At 34.4% G+C, this 23,442-nt stretch overlaps 2 protein-coding genes across 2 annotated transcripts in view; one reads left to right on the forward strand and one right to left on the reverse strand.

Moving 5' to 3' along the window:
- Positions 1 to 86: 86 nt before the first annotated feature.
- On the reverse strand, positions 87 to 21,174 carry LOC125669078 (uncharacterized). Its single transcript, XM_048903524.2, has 12 exons — positions 20,633 to 21,174; positions 19,633 to 19,684; positions 18,971 to 19,013; positions 15,085 to 15,144; positions 13,050 to 13,197; positions 12,519 to 12,604; positions 11,936 to 12,006; positions 11,646 to 11,734; positions 11,487 to 11,557; positions 10,709 to 10,772; positions 6,802 to 6,942; positions 87 to 1,741 (listed from the first exon to the last, which is right to left on the reverse strand). The coding sequence occupies exons 1-12, from the start codon at positions 21,062 to 21,064 to the stop codon at positions 227 to 229; spliced, it is 2,772 nt and encodes a 923-aa protein (XP_048759481.2). The 5' UTR covers positions 21,065 to 21,174; the 3' UTR covers positions 87 to 226.
- Positions 21,175 to 21,252: 78 nt separating this feature from the next.
- The window catches only part of LOC125670108 (syntaxin-8-like), an 8,255-nt gene continuing 6,065 nt past the window's right edge, over positions 21,253 to 23,442 (forward strand). The window contains exons 1-3 of the mRNA XM_048905078.2: positions 21,253 to 21,340; positions 22,025 to 22,124; positions 22,735 to 22,829. Of these exons, the coding sequence (XP_048761035.2) occupies positions 21,324 to 21,340; positions 22,025 to 22,124; positions 22,735 to 22,829 (212 nt within the window). The 5' untranslated portion in view covers positions 21,253 to 21,323. The remainder of the gene's footprint in view (positions 21,341 to 22,024; positions 22,125 to 22,734; positions 22,830 to 23,442) is intronic.

Raw genomic sequence — 23,442 nt, forward strand, 5'->3', positions numbered from 1 at the left:
TGACAATAAATGTGTTACGATACTGTTATGTTTAGAAATTCTATCCACTAAGATAGAAATTTAAATTGGATAAAGTAACAATCTAATTAAACGTTATAATAAAATGATCAATATAATTTCAAAATAAATAATTAACTATTAAGTATTACAGTACATGTATTACACAGAAAAAATAAAGATCTAAATGTTATTTACATTGTGTGTTCTTCGAAAATGTCAATACTTGTCATTCTAAGTACTTGTAAACTCTAATTTCATTGGAGTCAACATCTCCGACCCATAAATTATACTTGTCATCCATCCCAATTGCTCTTATTCTCCTCTCCAGAGTGGAGGATGGGAGACGGAGAATGAGACAGAGGAATCTTCCGTCTTGGTCCAGCATGTGGACACTATCATCCAAGTGATCGTTGTTGTCGCAGACAAGAATGTTCCCCAAGATGTCGGTACATATTCCACTGGGTTCAAACACAGTTCCAGGTGGATGACCTCCCTCAGCATCGTAATCGAAGCGGTGATTGCCGGTCAATCCAACAGCAGCAACAACTTGTTTTTCCCAATCCGAGACAATGATGTCGCCATTAATATTCTCGGTAAGGTAATGGGGGCAGCTGTAAAGTCGTCTCTTACTCTCTTGGTCGAGTTCGTACTGTTTCAATTCTTTCCCAGATTCATCGAAGCGAACTACCTTGGCTTTCTGCATTCGATCATCCATCATTCCTACTAGGAGGTCACCGGAAGTATGAGAAACGTGAATGCTGATCGGTGTCCAGTCTTTAAATGTTAAGACAACTTTCTTTTCCTTCCCTGGGATGAGCTTCGAAATGCTGTCGTCATACTGGTCAATAAAGAGCAATTCGTCCTCTTTTGTAAGTGAATGAAATCCAGTAGGTTGGTGCTTGTAATGATGAGTCTTAATCTGTTGAATTTCATTGCCTTTTGGATCAATTTGGACCAGGTTTCCTAATTCATCGCCCATCCAAGCCTTGTTGGATTTCATACAGGAAATGTGTCGACACCTATCAATACCTGGAACATGAATTGCTTTCACTTTCAGGATTTTGGGGGAAAGTTTTGGTTTCTGTGGGTGAAGCTTTTGCAATGGACGCTGAAGGGACCCTGGTATGGTTAATTTTCCAAACAAAGCTTCCAGATTTTCATTCTTTAACTCTCCCTCTTCAAAGGAAGGAAGATCATAGTGCAGTTTCAAGCTTGGGATTTCCTTTAATTTTTGGATTTTGTTGTATATGGCCATTATTTCATCGGGTTCCCTTTTCTTTCCTCTCTTCTCGAATTCATTTAAAATTCCTTGTAACAGATCTATGTGTTCTTTCATCTTGTGTTCTTCGGCTTGGTACTCATTGATTATGATGTGCTCAATATCTGTTAAATCTTTCATATTCTTTGACAAGAGATCATCTAATATATCTTTCATTTTTCTTACTCTGGACGTCATGGAAGATCTAACTTGTGATATTAGATGTTTGCTTGCATCCAGATTTTTACCCATTTCACCTACAACTAGGCGGCAGTTTGGAATGACCATCTCCTGAATTTTACTTATCTGTTCATGGCACTTGTCAGTCACGGACACAACCATCTCACTAGCTGCTACAAAGGAATGCCCACAGTGTTTCTCAGTACTGATACACTTCATGCACACTGGCTCCTCGCATTGTTGACAGCAAAGCACCCCACTGTCTTCGTCCTGGTGAATCTTGCATTTCATTTTGAAGCTGAATCAGTTAATTGATCATCACTCTTGTATAAATTCTGCAAATGAATGAAAGCATTGTTAATTTTGATGCATTACACTCACATCTGTATCATACACTGGCTTCTTATATCATTACACTCACATCTGTATCATACACTGGCTTCTTATATCATTACACTCACATCTGTATCATACACTGGCTTCTTATATCATTACATTCATATCTGTATCATACACTGGCTTCTTATATCATTACACTCACATCTGTATCATACACTGGCTTCTTATATCATTACACTCACATCTGTATCATACACTGGCTTCTTATATCATTACACTCACATCTGTATCATACACTGGCTTCTTATATCATTACATTCACATCTGTATCATACACTGGCTTCTTATATCATTACACTCACATCTGTATCATACACTGGCTTCTTATATCATTACACTCACATCTGTATCATACACTGGCTTCTTATATCATTACACTCACATCTGTATCATACACTGGCTTCTTATATCATTACACTCACATCTGTATCATACACTGGCTTCTTATATCATTACACTTACATCTGCATCATACACTGGCTTCTTATATCATTACACTTACATCTGTATCATACACTGGCTTCTTATATCATTACATTCACATCTGTATCATACACTGGCTTCTTATATCATTACATTCACATCTGTATCATACACTGGCTTCTTATATCATTACATTCACATCTGTATCATACACTGGCTTCTTATACCATTACACTCACATCTGTATCATACACTGGCTTCTTATATCATTACATTCACATCTGTATCATACACTGGCTTCTTATATCATTACACTCACATCTGTATCATACACTGGCTTCTTATATCATTACACTCACATCTGTATCATACACTGGCTTCTTATATCATTACACTCACATCTGTATCATACACTGGCTTCTTATATCATTACACTCACATCTGTATCATACACTGGCTTCTTATATCATTACACTCACATCTGTATCATACACTGGCTTCTTATATCATTACACTCACATCTGTATGATACACTGGCTTCTTATATCTTTACACTTACATCTGCATCATACACTGGCTTCTTATATCATTACACTTACATCTGTATCATACACTGGCTTCTTATATCATTACATTCACATCTGTATCATACACTGGCTTCTTATATCATTACACTCACATCTGTATCATACACTGGCTTCTTATATCATTACATTCACATCTGTATCATACACTGGCTTCTTATATCATTACATTCACATCTGTATCATACACTGGCTTCTTATATCATTACACTCACATCTGTATCATACACTGGCTTCTTATATCATTACATTCACATCTGTATCATACACTGGCTTCTTATATCATTACACTCACATCTGTATCATACACTGGCTTCTTATATCATTACATTCACATCTGTATCATACACTGGCTTCTTATATCATTACATTCACATCTGTATCATACACTGGCTTCTTATATCATTACATTCACATCTGTATCATACACTGGCTTCTTATATCATTACATTCACATCTGTATCATACACTGGCTTCTTATATCATTACACTTACATCTGCATCATACACTGGCTTCTTATATCATTACACTTACATCTGTATCATACACTGGCTTCTTATATCATTACATTCATATCTGTATCATACACTGGCTTCTTATATCATTACACTCACATCTGTATCATACACTGGCTTCTTATATCATTACATTCACATCTGTATCATACACTGGCTTCTTATATCATTACATTCACATCTGTATCATACACTGGCTTCTTATATCATTACATTCACATCTGTATCATACACTGGCTTCTTATATCATTACACTCACATCTGTATCATACACTGGCTTCTTATATCATTACATTCACATCTGTATCATACACTGGCTTCTTATATCATTACACTCACATCTGTATCATACACTGGCTTCTTATATCATTACATTCACATCTGTATCATACACTGGCTTCTTATATCATTACACTCACATCTGTATCATACACTGGCTTCTTATATCATTACATTCACATCTGCATCATACACTGGCTTCTTATATCATTACGGCACATGGGATTCACTCATTGTGACAAAAATGCATTGAATTTGAGTCTAGTTACAAAAATGAATATTGGTCGCATTCTCAGGGAACCCTATTCTCTCTAGAGAAGTGGACATGTATAGGATGTAGGCTATGCCTGTCCACTTTCTAAAACGAATAAGGGAACCCTTGATACAGATTCTATCTTATAAATAGGTGATCATGTGATACTACACAATGGCTTATTGTTGATAATCAGAAATAATTGACAACATCCATCACGGTTTATGGTTGTTACATGCACAGGGTTTTGACACAATCTGAGCAAACTGGTATATATAGTAAATAGTGAATTACTAAATATATATATAAGCTTTACCAGTTTGCTCAGATTGTGTCAAAACCCTGTGGTTACATGTGTAAAAGAATAAACATTAGATTTATGATTTAGAATTGAATAGTCTCGTACATTATATATGTTATTGTATAAGTAATATAGGCCTATAGTGTAAAACTTATATGGTAACAATTTTGATGCACCAGATGCGCATTTCGACAAATATAGTGTGATACATAGAGAATACATGCTAAAATCCATATCATATCAGCCCGAGTCGCCCCATATCAGCCCAGCCGTCGGGCTGATATGACATATGATATGGATTTTAGAATATATTATATATTCTCTATATCATACACACTTAAATTGTGTTTGACAGAGCTCTGTCAAAAAATTCGACCGCGTATCAAAACAGCTATCTTGGGAAAAATATCCACGGACACAATGCATATTTACATGTTTGCCTTCTAAAAACATAGTCTGATAAGATGTTTATCGATTTCATATCTCCCTCCAATCTTGTATGTACAGTACGACTCGTATTACGAGGTTATGAACATTGATGAGATTACCCCCGCCTTCCAGTGAGAATAATGCGTTTCTGATCCGACTTCTTGTGCATCTACACTTATACATACCCATTGTATCCAGCAAGTAGCGTTGATGCTTAAATAAAACTAACATCGCAAAAAAGTAGGTGTTACGGCTTGTCCTACCGTGTTTACATTTAAACACCGGATGTCGACGTCACGTATGTTTTCAGTTGAAAGAAAAGGGATACAAATCTCGTAATCAAATATATTTTTTAATGTAATTTCAGCCCCCCCCCCCCCCCCCCCCCCCCCCCCCCCCCCCCCCCATGTCTTCGATGTAAATAAAATATTACAGTTTTTACAAAGTGTTTAAAAATCACGAGCATCGCATGATACTTTTACAAATCAACAATCATTTCATGTCATCCACAGAACCCCCTCCCCCTCTGAATAATTAACCTACACGAGTTGAATTATTTTTCTGTTAAAAATCTCTCTAATGCATGTCAGCAATGCCTTGTATACCCCTAAAGTTCAAAATAACTCAAAATAAGCCCCTTTTTAAAAATACTCTCAGGCACTGGTTATTTAATTAACAGCTCTTGTCTCTTCTGGGGTCCTGAGCCCAAGCACCTGTAGTTTCATCAGGCTATCGGGTTTCTGCATCGAGTAGGCCCTATAATCATTAACAGACTTGAAACTATCATGCACGCAAACTACAATAGAAAATAGGCCTAATGACTATTTTTTTTTTAAATGTAAAAACTGACCGACTAAACAAGTATGGACATACTTCCTGTCCATCAGAAGTATAAATTTTACTACAGCTAGAGGATATAATGAATTAGCTGCAGAACTGTAGCTCTCTGAAAAAATATTTTTTCAGAGATCTACAGTTCTGCAGCTGATAATGAATAAAACCGTAAGCCTATCTCCCATATATAAATTCTTGGAAGATATAATAATTATAAACGATTATCATTTTCCTCATTAATGGCGGTATCTTATTTTGAGGGACAGCCCTTACTTCCATACATTGATATAAGAGATCTGGAAAAAGTACTCATGCATGCAGCAAAATTGAATTACCCATCATAAGCATATACTAGTGTTCCAGCTAGGGTATCAAGCCACTTTTGGTCTAAAAAATACAGGATTATAGGAATTTTTGTTGTTACAGTTTATAGGGCAAATATAGGGATTTTTACAGCAGAATTATAGGAATAAATCGGGGGTTTATTAAAGAATTTGTAAAAATGTTCATTGTTTCTGCATAAAATTCTAGCAAGCATAGAATCTTACTGGAGAAGAAATAATATTAAACATAAACAAAAACAAAATCCTTTCAGATGTGGAGTTTCAAGTATCAATCTTGCATCAGCTCCTGTATTATTTTTTTTTCCTTTTCTTCTTTTTTGTTTTATCATTTTTGAAAATAGGACTATCATTTTTTGGATGTATAGGGCTTTATAGGGATTTTAATGACTTATAGGGAAAATATAGGAACCTTCAAGTTTATAGGAAATTATATGAATAAACAGGGACTTGACACCCTGATATTCCATAGCATCGGGCCTAGATGTTCTTTGACGTATAATTCATATGCAACGTTGATCGAGAAAGCACGTGTTCGTGCACCTGTGAAAATAATAAGAATTAAAACAAATACACACGTGCACAAATACAAGAAAAAATTGCTCTGTCCATTGAACTATCCTGGTCAATATCCACGGTCCATTAATTCAACAACACAAGATAAGATGAAGTGATTTTTGCAACTTTTTGTCCATCGACTTTTAGCTCGTTCAGTACATCTCAGTCCACCTGGTCAGAAACGCTAAAGGAAAGCACCCAGTATTTTAAGCTAAATATCAAACTTTAATATGATTATTCAAGAAATATGTATAAGAAATATATATATATCTATTATGATCTAAATATAGTCATTTATGTTAATTGTACATTACATTATAACTAGGTTTATGACGATTTGAATACTTTTCAACTATGGCCTATCAATTATACTCTTTTACTTGTAAACATTTTGTTCCTCGATTGGAAATATATATCCGATATCGCTGTGAAACCTGCACACAAACTTGTACACATTGTTTTTTGTCTGCACAAAACGCAGTTCGCTGATGACGCCGCAGTAGCGACTCACACCCAACAGGATCTGCAGCTGCTGATGGATCACTTCGCTCAGGCCTGTAGACTTTGGCCATGGGCTGACCATTAATCTGAAGAAGACAAATATCCTGGGCTAAGACACACCAGTACCACAATTGACAACTATGAGCTTGAAGTCGTCCACCAGTTCACGTACATGTACCTTGGGCCCACCGTTACCGATAACATCTCCCTTGACATCAACAAAAGGATCGGGAAGGCAACCACAACACTTGCCCGCCTAACATCAAGAGTGTTATAGTGGACCAATCCCAAGTTGACCGTGAAGATGAAGATGGCTGTGTACAACGCCTGCGTCCTCAGCACTCTCCTGTATGGTAGTGAGACATGGACCACGCACGCCCACCAGGAGAAAAGGCTCAACACCTTCCACCTCAGAAACCTACTCGGTATTTCCTGGAAAGACAGAGTGACAAACACTGAAGTTCTGTCTTGCGCTGGCCTCCCTACTATGTATGTACTCTGCTGAGACGATGTCGGCTGTGCTGGCTAGGCCACGTTCGCCGTATGGTGGATGAACGAATCCTCAAAGACGTTCATTACGGTCAGCTTGTCGCAAGGCAGAAAGCATTGGCCGCCCCAAGATAAGGTACAGGGACGTGTGAGACATGAAGACGCCCGACATCAACACCAAGTCCTGGGAGGACCTTGCAAATGACCGCGCCATCTCAAGAAGCACCCTTCACAAACAGCTGCACACTGGTGAAGGGAAGCTGACAGCAGTAGCAGAAGAGAAGCGAGTCCGCAGAAAGGAAACGACAGCTAACAGACAAGAATCATCGTACCGATGCAACAGAGACTTACTCTCGCATCGGTCTCTACAACCACAAGAGGCACTGCTCAAGTTTAGCAGACATCCCAGATAGTGGACGGAGGGTCACTATCATGGTCAGCCATGACCGGGGGAGGCCTGCTGCTGTGTGTTCATGTTTGTATTTTTTTTTTTAAAGAAACTCTTTGTCGTAAAGATTTTGCGAGTTCTAGATGGCCTGTAAACCATAAAAACATCAACAGACACAAATTGTCATCATCTTTATTAACAATTTTCTCCATAAAAGTCTTTGGTCCCACAATGTAAGGAAAACATATTTTAACACATGACAAAGAAGTTTCACGTACGTTAGTAATAGCAACCACACCTTAACAAAATCCGGAATGATAGAATAGATTGCCATAGCAGCACTACAGAAGAAGGCAAGTTGCACAAGATCATACATGGCTAAATCTATATTACCATGAAACCAAAAGGCACCAAAAAACTCATTCATGTAAATCATCGCTCTTACAATTTGTTGGATAAATATCAATAAATTGTTAAACAAAATACTATGTGCTTACAATTATTATCATTACATAGCTTTTCTTTGTAACATTAGGATACACAATCAATTCAACCAAAATATCGGGAAGTCACAATCTAGTAATACAATGGCTTTGTGGGGAAATAGAGGCTTCAGAGATACACGTATCTATTTCACCATAAAAAAAAAAAATTACACCAATACAAATTATTGATGTGATGGAAATATGCATGAAACAAAAAACATTAATTCAAAGAATGTTATATAAATGCAGTAAAAAAAATTTTTGCAGGAAGCGAAAATTATATACTCCTTAAAATTACGTTTTGTATGTTAGTATAAAAGTATTCTTAATATGGTATATTAAAGCATTTATAAGTCGGTAGATCGGTTTTACTCGAAATCAATTTTGTTTTGAGGGCTTGTGATATTAAAGCATACAGAATGCAATGTACTGTTGTAACATAGATGCCAAACGTGGAATGTTTCATTTAAAACAGAGGGGTGTTGTATGAATTTACACTTTAGTCAGCATAACAACTGAAAATTCAATCATTTGATTTCTAACAGCAACTGATTGCATTTAAAGTACAATGGATTTACAAAGCAAAATCTTCAATGTTAACTGCAAAACAGGATAATTACTACAAGACAGTATAATTATCTTTAAATACTGATAAAAAGATTAATTGATATAGATAACGAAGAAAAAAAATCAAGGGTAAAGGAATTTACTTTGTCAGTGAAATCTATATGAACGTATATTGAATAAATACATGTACATCACAGGAAAAAAAATTAATACTATTAGTTGGCTAACTAAATATTTTTCACTTTCAACATTTACACAAAAACTTTCAAACTTTCTTAAAATACATAAAAATAATTGTTATTCAATTACTATATAGACAACATTAAAACAGTATGCATGTCTGAACATCACATTAACTGTTTTAGAATGTCAAATAAGGCACTTTGAATGCTACTCTCATAAAACATGTCTCCCTACATAAATACATCTCTATTGCACTATCAAAAAGGACATGCCACACGTCTAAATAAAAATGACAAAACATCTCGGTTGTCATAAAGTGTATGCATAATGGTTCACTACAAACACACCTGGGAATAAATCCACTGTTCCTAAACACGTCTGAAATTATAACAACTTCTAAAGTAACACCAGTAATAATATTGTAAATTTTTCTACATGAAATGGATCAAATTCCTCATTCAACATCTCCATGTGTCAGCATATTAGTCAGGAAGTTTCTGACTGGGCAGTAAAAACATTCACCACCATCAGCATTTCAAGACAGGTCAGCTACTTTGGCAATGTGCATATAATAACAGTTGTGCTTTGAATATACATAGTAAATATAAAAATATATTTATGTGAAACAACAGTGAAGTGGATAACAAATTTAAACTTACAATGAAAAAAGATTGTTGTACATATGGAAGCCCGTGTAGTCACTGCAAAGCATTGAGACATATCTTAGTTTCCTGACATCACACAATATCTTCATCCATTACGAGACAAACATCAAATATGCTTATTAATGGTGGTCATATTCCCCCAAGAACTTGGTAGAATTTTACATAGATTTCTAAAGCTGTGAAGATACACAAGGCAGTTACTTCACAGTTCAATGGGAATCCTTTACAAAAATTGCTAAAACGTATCAAGAATCTGTGAATAACCTTCTATATGTAAAAAAAAAAATAATGTGTAGAAGATTTTCATAAGGCATCTGTTGTACACAATGTAATTCATTATACATCTGTGACAACTGAATATTTAAAGACAATAACGTATAACAGAATTTAAGGATGCATTGGTGGTTCAAATCCTAAAAGTTTTATATATTTCTTGAGTCTATATAATGTACACATCCATTTCAAATCAAACAACATCATGGTCTTCAAAGACTTTTCAAAAAACAAAATTTAAAATCAAGAAAAAAGAGTACATCCAATACTATATACAGAATATTCATACATACAATTATTGTACATGTATATCACAGGCACAGTGTTCCCATCAAGTAGAAATTGTGAAAAAGATTGAACACAAATAAAGGGGAATGAAAATTAATATTCAAAGATTTTTCTTTTAAATATTTAAAATCTCAACAATGAAGTATCAACTTTATCATATACATGTACATGACACATGTGCTGAGTAAGATCAGAAAAAAATACAAAGAACTGAAGCTTGATCTCTACTTTTAGATATTTTTAAATAGATACCCATCGGCAGACATGCAGAATAATTTCCATCACAGGTTTGTTGTACTGAGAATTGTAATATATAAATAATCTAACAAATTTTTGACATATCTTATTTACACCTTAGGCTGCCTGGCAAGATTACTTTGACTTAATATATATGAAGTAATGTTTTAAAATTCATAAATATAATTTATCATGATAAATATCAAATAAAATATCATAAACACCAACAGTGTTGAATTCTAAATAATCTTGGGATCTTTGCATTTTCTTCACATCACCAAAATGGTGCATTCATGCACATTCCTTCACTGGGATACAGATTGCAGTGTATCGATTTAAATCTGAAACAAGTTAAAAAGAAATCATATTTCATATGAGCTGTTTATCAATTATCAATAGAATATATAAACATTATGTACTTTATCTGCCTGAATAATATATCAGCAGGGGACTTCTTCTAAAACAGTTAAAATAGTTAATTTAAAGAAAAAAGTCAATATTTGTAATTCTAATTTCTCAATGCAAAAATTCTGAAGCACAAGTTTAAAACTAATCATTAAAACAGCCAGATATTTTTATGAATTGATCCGTATGTGAGCTAGTTGTGAAATTGTATTTTATACTTTAATAATTCAATTTTACTTGTTACACGCAATTTGATTGGTTCATTCCACTTTCTCAACATTCTTTATATCGTACAAAGTTGCCCTTTAGTCCCACTATATGAAGTTATAGGAATGATGTCACAATATGTTTGGCTGTTCATTTTCCATTTTATTGCTACAGCGATATTGGTTCATGTCATATAAAATTGATATTTTCTTTAGAATTATCCATCAAATAATATCAAACGCGGTTTACTAAATTAAATAATAAGGAATGAAAGTAATTTTCATTTGCATTATATGACATAAAGTAAGTTTGGACAGTTTACGCAATTCTATAAACCACTTTGCGATTTATAATGCGTAAATTGCCCCAACTTACTTTATATCGCATAAAACAAATGAAAATTACTTTTATTCCTTAAATATATTATCTGATTTATCAGTTACCTTGTAGGATCTTCTTTCACACTAAATCCAGCTACATTGGCCACATTCTGATTGTTGTAACTCATAGTTATCTGAAATGTAGTCAGAACTCATAAAAATGAAATGTATTATTTAAAACAAAAATCTTTATATTCGCTATTCAAACTTATGAAAGCTTACATGTTTCTTCGGGTCCCTTATCCTGAATTGAGATTCTAAATGCGAATGAAACAAATCCACCCTGGTCAGGTCTACTTTCAAAAGGTGATCTAAAATTGAAAATCATATTCATTTCTTTATTCAGTTATATCTAAATACATTAACAAAGAAATACTATGTTAAATCTGTAAAGGTAATAATATACACAGATGTGTAATGCATCAAACATTAAGTTGGGAATTAGGGTGTACGATATGAATAACAAGGAAATAACTGAGTACTTATGCCAGCACAATGATTGATGCACTCACTGATAATGTAGCCCATTGTGCAATCATCTGGTAATCGAATGGAATCTCCAACCTTTGTAAATTTTCCTCCCCTAAAAATGAATATTATATCTTTAAATAAATCTGATTAACATGATTAAGAAATGAATATTATACATGTATCTTTACATCTTTAAATCAATCTGATTTAAGCAGATCTTTGATCCACTCCAATATTCTGATGTCGCTAATACAAAGCTACATCAGAATAGCGGAGTGGACCAAAGACATGGTTTTAATCAGATTGATCTTTAAATGCACATCTTATAGCAGGAAAGGAATCATCCAAGGAGGCCCCTTACGCTCATCTAATTTTCTTTTAAAAAATTTTTTTTAACGGTATTAAAAATTCTTTATAGCAAGAGTCTAGTAAAAAAAAAAATTATTTCAAATGGTAAATTCATTCATTTCTTTTAAATGTTCATGAAATACATATGTATATTCTGCTATGCTGTGGAAAAATATGAATTTAAAGTTATCACTATTATTTTAGTAAAATTCACATTCATGATGCAATTATCATAACAGAAAGTTTCAACACTCACTATTGAGCTGCACGACTTACCCTGCTTCTGGTACCATAGCCACACCGAGGGCTCTACTGATACAAAATCCAGCTCCTCCTGTGGCAAACCAGAAAGCCACCTTTTGCTACAAAATACATGATAATTTCACAAAACTAGTCTGGATCCATAAATGAATATGAGATAGTGTGCTGACATTTATTAACATAAACTATCATTGCTTTAAACAGATTTTGTTACATGCATTGTGACAAAATATCTTAATTATATTAGTTCATGTATTTTTTATTTTAAAAAAAGAGCAACAAAGCAATGAACAAAAACACATTGTCTCTGGCTGTGACCTTGAATAGAGATATATCAGTACATGTAACTCAGGGCTCAAAATTAACATATGCCCGTCAGTCTGTGACTGGTTAAAAGTCTGGCGGACTGACATACATTTGTTTCAGTAAGTCCAATGGGACTTACTGTAACAACACTTACCCCTTCACTATGACAAATCATGTGTTGCTGTAACAACACTTTCCCCTTCACTACAACAAATCATGTGTTCTTCTAACAACACTTACCCCTTCATTGGTCCTACTTTGGATTTCCAGAGGATGACTTAAGCTAGGTTTACCCATATACCATTTCTCTGTGTGATTGTATTTTTGAAGGAGCTTTATCAGCTGGTCAGTGTTCAAGTAATTATCATCATCCACATGGCAAAACCACCTGTCAAATCACAATTCTTGTAGAGTGAGTAATTCTACTGTGAGAAGAAATAACATGTTGCAGATACATACATGTAGCATGTATGCCATATTAAAGAAAAGACACAATATTTTTACAAGATACTGTACATGTATCTAATTTAATAATAATGTTGTACTGTGGCTAAGTCTGAGATTTTTGTTGTTCCTTGAAAATAATGCATGTAAAAAAAATCTAAACTGATATAATATTATATCTAATCTATAAATACAGTTCCCTATTCATATGTCAAGATCACTTTGACATAAATTCCAAAAAATGAAAATTGCAACACTCTGAAAATTAATTATCAAACCACTTAAATTTTTTAGAAAACATATCTCAAACTCATGCTTAAATTTGAAATTTATTACTAAGCTGGTCCGATATTTGCAAGAGTAGCAGTCCAGCAAAAAATCATGCGATTAAAAAAATATGTGATTAATGCTTAAAAAATTGCCTAACACTCATTTCACTCATTTCGAAGTAACATGGGCATACATGTATTTCATAAAATACATAGTAATTTTTGTTATACATGTAGTATTTTTTCAAAATAACAAAAATTCAAATGCTTTTTATATTATGTACATTTAATTTTTAAATGTCCTTTACATAAAAAAGCAGTACATTTTCATAGAAATATTATTTCGTAAATTTCTTATGTGCGAGTCCCCAAATCATGAACATAAATTAAATTTGTGATATATCTGAGCATTTGGGAACAAAATATCTAAATGAATATATGCATCTTTTTTCATCAAAAAATTGCCATCTGCCTGTTTCTTACACGGACTGCTACTTTTAACACTGCAATTTAAAATAATCAGATCAAATGTTAGTTGGAAAATCAACACAACAGTTACCTTTCTGGAATTTGGACTGATAATATATGCAAAGCAGTGAAATATACAAAAATTATTAGGACATAAAACTGTTCTTAAAATCAACAAGCGATCTGTAAGTATTGCATAGCAATACATCAACATCTGTCCTTTATCGTCCCCAAATTGTTCACATATTCTGAATATCAACACTTTTTTTCCCCAATAAGTGATAAGCATGATGAAATAAAAGGCTGGAAAACTAAGTAATGACAGACGGACAACAGACAGACAGATAAGTGCAAACTTGGCTTCACTAATAGGGGACTAAACGTGCCCTTTTTGGCAACAAAAAACTCCAAAAGACACAATACAGTAAAACAGGCATATAGTGAAGTGCTGAGGAAGAACAATTTTGGTTTGTTATAAATGTAATTTGTTATTTCTAATAAGTTCATAACTAAAGCACTTCGCTGTAAGCGTGAATTCATCATAAATGTGTTTGTTATAACCATGTTTTACTGTACAACAAATCTACCGACATAATGAATAAACTCAGCTATCACATTACATACATTGGGGGAAAAAAATAATTCATGATTTTAATCAACTTCAAGCTACTGCATTGCATGTTGAACCACTAAAAATCATATATGTAAATCATAATTACAAGCTGACACAGCAACAGGTACCTGTAAAAGCTCATGTTCGCTACAAATAACATGTAATTTCATTATATTCAGGTTCTTCATTAACTGTGTACACTGTGCATACTCATCAGATCTTGTTTATTCTTACAATGTCAATTTCCTCGGATAGTGAGGAAAAATACTGTTTCACTCTATTCTTAAGAGCAATCATTATGACTACACAGCTAGATGTACAGATGTACATACTGTTCATTTTTTGTTTGTTGTTGTTTATTTTACTTGTTACAAATGATCAGCATTAACTGGCAATCACGATCTTCTTATATAATGCAAAATTATTTACTATTTTCAAATTTCTGAGTAGAAATTACTAAAAACAACACATTTGTACATACCTTTTATTTGAATCTATGAAAAAGTCAAACTCTTTTGCCATTTTACAGCACAAGGATTTCCTAAAAGAAAGTCAATGGATATCAAATAAATATCAATTTCATGTCTATGTGTAAATAAAAGGCCCATGGACCACAACACCAACCTGAGCAACCTTGGCCTTGTTGTTAATCAGAAGAAAAGTTTTAAAAGGTTTTTTAACCCTCTTTCATCCCATGCCCAAAAAATGGATGCATGGGTTGATATTCATTTTTTAGCTTAATTCAGTGCTTCCGAAGGTCTTCAGGTATTTACTGGACATTTGGTCCAGTAATTCTTGAGATATTACTGGACCAAATCACATTTTACCAGACCAAAATTTTATAGGCAAAGTTAATCCCTTATTGTGGCCCCACCCTACCCTTGGGGGCCATGATTTTGACAAACTTGAATTTACACTATATCAGGATTGATTGATTGATTAAATATTGTTTAACGTCCCTCTCGAGAATATTTCACTCATATGGAGACGTCACCACTGCCGGAGAAGGGCTTCAAAATTTAGGCCTATGCTCGGCGCTTATAGCCATTGAGCAGGGAGAGATCTTTATCGTGCCACACCTGCTGTGACACAGGACCTCGGTTTTTGAGGTCTGGTCCGAAGGACCGCCCCATTTAGTCGCCTCTTACGACAAGCAAGGGGTACTGAGGACCTATTTTAACCTGGATCCCCACGGGAACACTATATCAGGAAGCTTACAATTTCATGTAAATTTGAACCACTGAGTGGTTCTTGAGAAGATTTTTCAAGATGTTCCCTATATATTCCCATGTAAAACTTTGATCCCCTAACCCCCCGGGGTCATGATTTTAACAAACTTGAAATTTGAATCTACACACGTTAGAAAGCTTTCATGTTTGAATTTTCTGGCCCAGAATGGCATCGGCGACGTACTTTATTAGCCCAAGCATTTCACTTCAGATTCGTCAGTGGAGTAAACTTTTCCAATCCGTGTTCAACACCAGTGTTATGAAATACATGTTTTTTTTTAAAAATCGAACAATTCACGTAACTCAAATTCAATCAAATGTGCCCATGTTGTTTAAGTACTTCTTGATCAGAGTATAGCTTAAACACTTTATTTACCTGTTATATATTACCTAATTCAAACGCTTCAAAGACATCTGTAGTTTCACGGGATATTGCTCAATTGTTTTATCCCCTCTTGGGGGAATTGCAGATGATTGCAAGTTTGATGAATATTTAAGTAAGACGCAAGTTTCTACAGGTTTTCTTTTTGCAATGACTAAAGAACAGAATAAATTTTGGGACATATCTAATATTGTATTTCATTGGGAAAAAATCATCGGACACTTGGTCCGGCCAACAACTGATATTGATCGGACCAAAACAAAAATTATTGGACATTTGCCAATGTCCAATGGACCTTCAGAATCACTGTTAATTTGGTTGTAATAATTACAAAAACAAGAGGCCCATGGGCCACATCGCTCACCTGAGTCACCTTGACTCATATCTGAAGACTTTCCATATATATTTGCATGTAAAACCTTAGTCCCTATTATGGCCCAAACTACCCTTTGCAAACTTGAATCTACACTATGTCAGAAAGCTTTCATGTAAATGTCAACTTCTTTGGCCCAATGGTTCTTGAGAAGAAGATTTTTAAAGCTTTTTCCTATATTTGTATGTAAAACTTTGACCCCCCCCCCCCACTTGTGGCCCCATCCTACCCCCCGGGGGCCATGATTTGAACAAACTTGAATCTGCACTATGTCAGAAAGTTTTCTTGTAAATATCAGCTTTTCTGACTCAGTGGTTATTGAGAAAAAGATTTTAACTATATATTTGTATGTAAAACTTTGATCCCCCTTGTGGCCCCATCATACCCCCGGGGCCATGATTTGAACAAACTTGGATCTGCACTATGTCAGAAAGTTTTCATGTAAAAATCAGCTTTTCTGGCTCAGTGGTTCTTGAGAAGAAGAGTGTTCCTATATATTTGTATGTAAAACTTTGATCCCCTATTGTGGCCCCATCCAACCCCCGGAGCCCATGATTTGAAGAAACTTGAATCTGCATTATGTCAGGAAGCTTTCATGTAAATCTAAGCTTTTCTGGCTTAGTGGTTCTTGAGAAGAAGATTTTTCCTATATATTTGTATGTAAAACTTTGATCCCCTATTGTGGCCCCATCCAACCCCCGGGGCCCAAGATTTTAACAAACTTGAATCTGCATTATGTCAGGAAGCTTTCATGTAAATCTCAGCCTTTCTGGCTTAGTGGTTCTTGAGAAGAAGATTTTTAAAGCTTTTCCCTATATATTTGTGTGCAAAACTTTGATCCCCCCTTGGGGCCCCATCCTATCCCCGGGGACCATGATTTGAACAAACTTGAATCTGCACTATGTCAGAAAGTTTTCATGTAAAAATCAGCTTTTCTGACTCAGTGGTTCTTGAGAAGAAGATTTTTAAAGTTTTTCCCTATATATTTGTATGTAAAACTTTGATCCCCCCTTGTGGTCCCATCCTACCACCGGGGGCCATGATTTGAACAAATTTGAATCTGCAATATGTCAGGAAGCTTTCAGGTAAATTTCAGCTCTTCTGGCCCAGTGGTTCTTGAGAAGAAGATTTTTAAATGACCCCACCCTATTTTTGCATTTTTGTGATTATCTCCCCTTTGAAAGGGACATGGCCCTTCATTTGAACAAACTTGAAAGCCCTTCACCCAAGGATGCTTTTGGCTATGTTTGGTTGAAATTGGCCCGGTGGTTCATGAGAAGAAGATGAAAATGTGAAAAGTTTACAGACAGACGGACGCCGGACAAAATGTGATCAGAAAAGCTCACTTGACCCTTCGGCTCAGGTGAGCTAACAAGAAGCCCATGGGCCACATCGCTCGCCTGAGTCACTTTGACCCATATCTAAAGATTTTTCCTACATATATGCATGTAAAACTTTGATCCCTAATGTGGCCACAACACACCCCCGGGGCCATGATTTTTACAAACTTTAAAATCTGGGCTATGTCAGGAAGCTTTCATGTAAATGTAAACTTTTATGGCTCAGTGGTTCTTAAGAAGATTTTTAAAGATTTTCCCTATATATTTGTATGTAAAACTTTGATCCCCTATTGTGGCTCCATCCTACCTCCGGGGGGCCATGATTTTTACAAACTTGAACCTGCACTATATGTTAGGAAGCTTTCACGTAAATTTCTACTTTCCTGGCCCAGTGGTTCTTAAACAGAAGATTGCCAAAATTAAATCTTCGCTAAAAATTCCACTGATACGATAATATCCTGTTACCATTGCCAGAAGGCATATTGAACGTAATACTAAGGAACCTGTGCATTTTCATGGGGCAAGCAGATTAAAAAGGAGCTTGGAGAAAGGGGGCATGTGATAGTGAGGGATGGATGAGGACAAAAGGAAAGAGAGAGACAAACAAGGGGACATGGAGAGGTCTAAATCCCTCCATTCATGAATCCAGTGATAACAAGAACAAGGGAAGATAAAGACACAGAAATATTGATCTGTTGTATTCAATCTTTTTTACTGCATGATAAAATAGTAATCTATACACCAGAGTGTCGCAAAATCATCGGTAACTGCTGACTAGATATAATCTCAAGATGTTAGATAGTCAAGTCCTGTAATTGGCAAGACAGATGGACTTTGATTAATTTTGAAAGTTTGATCTAATCCCGCTTTTCAAATTATGGGTTCACAGATATTATAGATTGTCTATTAATAACCAAAAAGTTGGCTGGCAATAGATAATATATACAGATATACAAAAAATGTAGTTTATATATATATTTTAATTACGTTTACAAGACAGGCTAAATAGATGTCTAGCTATATCAAAATATCAGAGAACGTACCTGTAATGATTCTCAGGACAGTATGTATTAATCACATGGCCCTCTGTAATGTACGATCATATCATTAACAGACACATGAATACTGATTTCATACATTACTCATAAATTGCAGGTTTAGATTGTTTGAAAATATTAACACAAACTTATATTAAGGTAGTACTCTACATCGTCATAATGGCTGACTTCCTTTAAAAACATGGATGACAAAATCGATATCAGCAATATTTGACTTTTCCTTCTCCATTTAAATACCTAGCTGAGTAGCTCAGTAGGATAGAATACCGACTGCTGAACTGTAGATCGCAGGTTCGAGTCCAGCAGGGGTTTTAAATTTTTTTCAGATTACCTTCTACTAAAACTGTATTTTTTGACAAAATAAAGTAAATTTGAAAATTTTCAAATTCAAAATATTTTTGTACATATCCTACACTTTTCATCTACATCAAATTTCTCTGGTGTAGCATACCTCCTTAACACAAACCTATTTCATTAAACCATTGCTTCCCTCTACATTCATAGAGCTTTGTAGTATTTGTATAATTTATTTACATGCAATAGCTTTTTGCTACAGAATATTGCTGTATTTACACGTCAAATAACATTCACATTGATAATTTTACTCAGATATGAATGAAGCAAGTTCTATATTATTTGTATTTTACCTGGCAATTTTTCCATGAGATCTGTGTCATCACCATCAGTAAAAATAAATGTCTGCAAAAAAAAAAAAAAAAATCAAAAGTTATTAATTAAAATTTTCTGATTCTGGTTTTTTTTCTTTTTTCTCTCTCAGTCAAAAGTATAGAGTTCTTTTTAAAAAAAGCATTTTTATTTCACCTTCTGCACTACACCATATGTTATGTATGCAGACTTAAGATCTGGTAGACTACAAATTTACAAAATTTTGAAGTAAATGGTTATATTTATAAAATTATGATGGTTTTTAGCATGTTTAAGGTGTGCTTCCTAAAAATCATTTCAAAGAATTTTAGGTCTTGAAAAGCTGGAAACTAAGATGTCAAATCAGCATTGTGCACCACGATCAAAGGAGATGACTATTAGGCTTAGCTATGCAGTTGACAAACTTGATGTGTTTTCAAACAGGACAGAAGCAAAATCAAAAGCGAATTTTCAATAAATTAAAACTGCGCAAGTCTTTCACTAATATCTTTTCACTTATCTCCGAGGAAACACTTTTGATAGTTACTTCAGCAAACCCACAAGCTACTTTAAGCAGCTTGTCACAACAATGGACTATTTTATGCATGCCAGGTCATACAATCACCAGTACAAATATAGCATGATATGGAACTAGGGTCTAATTTCACCCATTCGTATCTAAATAGATTCCTATTAACCTATCATGATTCACTGTGGTAAATTACAGTATTATGAGTATACTGGTTTTGAAAATCATGCATCCATGTCAATCAAACAGGTACCAGTTACTCTCAGAATATTCAACATTTCGAATATCTATGATAAAAAATAGGCCTAATTATTCTCTTCCTATAAAAAAGACTAGGCCTATTCATAGTTTGTTTATAAGAAGGCATTTTTTTCTTATAGATATTTAAAACGTCCAGTGCCTGTGTCTTGAAAGTAGGCTAACTTTGTTCATAAGTAGGCCAAAAATACATGCATGTTAAATGTATCAGACACCTGTTTTTTGCATGTTGAGATCCAAGTGTCCAGTAGCAGTTTTATCCTCGTTTCATGGAATGCTAACGTAGTTTTAACTGAAATAAACACGTCATTAATATCAGTAACTTTTGAGTCACTTTTCTCCAAACTTGTGTGGGAAACTTTCTCTTCTTTCTCTAAACTCTTTTCTTCCAACACACTGTCTCTGTGAAATAAATCGATTTCGGGACTAAATGATTTGGCACTTCTTTGACTTCTGAGAACCTGGTTCCGCACTATGTCACCTCGGAACGATTCAACAAGTGGCTCTTGTTCGCCGCCATGTCGATATTGTAAAGTTTGTGAACTTTCCCGTGAAGTTTTGTCCCAGCAAAATATCAACACAAATGAAATAAATGCACTCAGAGTTAAAAAAGTCTTGACAACTTTTTTCTTTAAAGTTATCTTCATCACTTCACGCTTCGCTTTCTGTAAGATTTGTACCGCATTTCGATACACAACTTACTTTTAACCTCCATAGTGAAAAAAATTATCCCACGGTCTGTTCTATTATTAGAAATAAAGGGGGCAAAGGTTGTCAGTCGGAACATTTTTCTCAACTTGACGGAAAAGGCCGAGCGACGTTCCGATTGTAGGTTGTTGTCCTATTTCTCAAGCGCATGTGCAGTAGGCATTGATAATTTGTAAACTTCCTGTCAGATCACAAGACATGGCGAGCGACACTTGGTAAATTTATAAAATTTTGAATTTACATAATTTTGAAGTTTGATTTGTTGATAAAATATATTTTTTTAAAAATGCCCATATGACTGTTGTTGAGTGAATAAAAAAAAAACATAACGAATGGTTTTACTATACCTATTTGAGAATGGAAACAGTGCGTTGTGTGGGAGGGTGTCAGACTCGGTAAACTTTTAAAAAGGTTATGCAGAACGAAATGCATGTTGTTATGGTTATGCAAAAGTAAAGGTATTTTTTCTGTTTGAATGCAAGATCGTTTATTTATGTCAATGGAGTAACAGACAGGGTCCAACCCTGGTCCCCTGAATAATAGAATCTCATAAGTAATCACAGATAGTACCACAGTACATTAATACAGAAAAACCATTTTATTTGAAATCCCACAATTATACACAAGGGAAGGTGCATAGTATTTCATACATGTATCAATAGCATAACAATTTATTGTTTATGAAAAGCAAGTCCTATTTTACATGTATACACTAAAGCTGTTGCTTCGATTTATCGTTTATTTTAATTGGTTTCTTCTGTAAATTGTATCGTATTGAAAATATTGAATCGTGGCATAAGTATTGCAATTTGTATCGTGAAGGGGGCGTATCGTTTCATCCCTAGTAAGAACCTTGTCTAGATGGTGGAGAATGTTGATTTGGTCTTCCTGTTTTTCAGGTTAGCTGAATATGATGCCTGTGCAAGGCTTGGGCAGACTCTTATGGAAAATATTACAGAAAGGAATCGACACAATAGGACCAGCTCACAATACACCAAGGTATTACATAAAAGTAAACATGGTAAAGGAACAGTACGCACGGTAACATAGCAGTAAACACAGAAGTTTACATGTTTTGTAAATGTTAATCTGGCAAATCTCTAGTATAGCTGGAAGTATGGGAGGGAGTAATTTCTAATATGCATTTACACGTCCCTCACTGGTGTATAGTGTTTCTTGTGTATTCAATTTGCAAGCTATTCAGTTATTCCAACTCTTAAAATCCTACGATAGATAGGCAAATTACTATTTTCATGATTTATCATTTTTCTACGAAATTAAACCCATTAATGATTAATGAATAATATATCAAATATTTATATATGTATTTCAATGCTTTCATAATCAAAATTTTACAAGTAGATTTCCTTATAAAGAGATGAAAACAATAATTGTGATTGTGCCTCTGTGAACAAATCATGAAATTTTAGCACTGTGGAATTTAAACAACTTACAGTAATCAGCATGTGATAAAAATAATGCAATACATAATAAATTTGATAGATGAAATACATTTAATGGTGTCTGAATGCATGCAATAATGAATTAGAATTAACATGTACCGGTATGTTATGTATAAGAACTGATTTATGCCTTTTTTGTCTTCCAGCTTTCTGCACAAGTACGGGTGTCCATGAAGCAGTTTACTCAGTCACTGAACAAGCTAAAACAGAATCTGATCAGAGCCTCTTCGTCATATCATATGTATCCTTCATGTTTTATTTCCTGTCGGTTATCAGGGTCAATGGTAGCATGTAAGATACCAGTTCCACTCCATTAAAACGTGGCCTGCAATTTTTGCACATCCCTTAGAATTTTCATTTTGTAAAGAATATGAAATTCCCATTTTTAAATAATACAACCTATGAATATATTAAATGTGGTTTTTTTTTTAATTGCTTTTGCATCAGTTTTATAAGGGAGGTGTACAATTGTACGTCTGATTTAGTTGTTAATTTTTCCGTTGTAAAAAAAAAATTATCATGTACTGGAAGGATATCAGTAAATATATGTGTAAACATATACAGTATCTGGCAGCTGTTAAACATACATGATTTAAGCATGTTTTACACACACTTTATGTATAAATTTAATAGAGTACTACTAGAGGTCATCCTACTTGTGGCTCTGTTCTTTCTTCTTCTTTTTCAACATGTTCTACTGATTCACGAAGACAATGAAAATAGTATTGTATTATATGTACTGTACATCTCTTGATCATCTCTTTTTCCAAAATTTATATCATTAAGCATCGTGACTGCAATGGCTTAATATTTTATCTGTGGACAGTATTGATATTAATGACTGCACATATCAG

Source organism: Ostrea edulis, chromosome 4 (genome assembly GCF_947568905.1).
Source record: "Ostrea edulis chromosome 4, xbOstEdul1.1, whole genome shotgun sequence".
Classification (NCBI taxonomy): domain Eukaryota; kingdom Metazoa; phylum Mollusca; class Bivalvia; order Ostreida; family Ostreidae; genus Ostrea; species Ostrea edulis.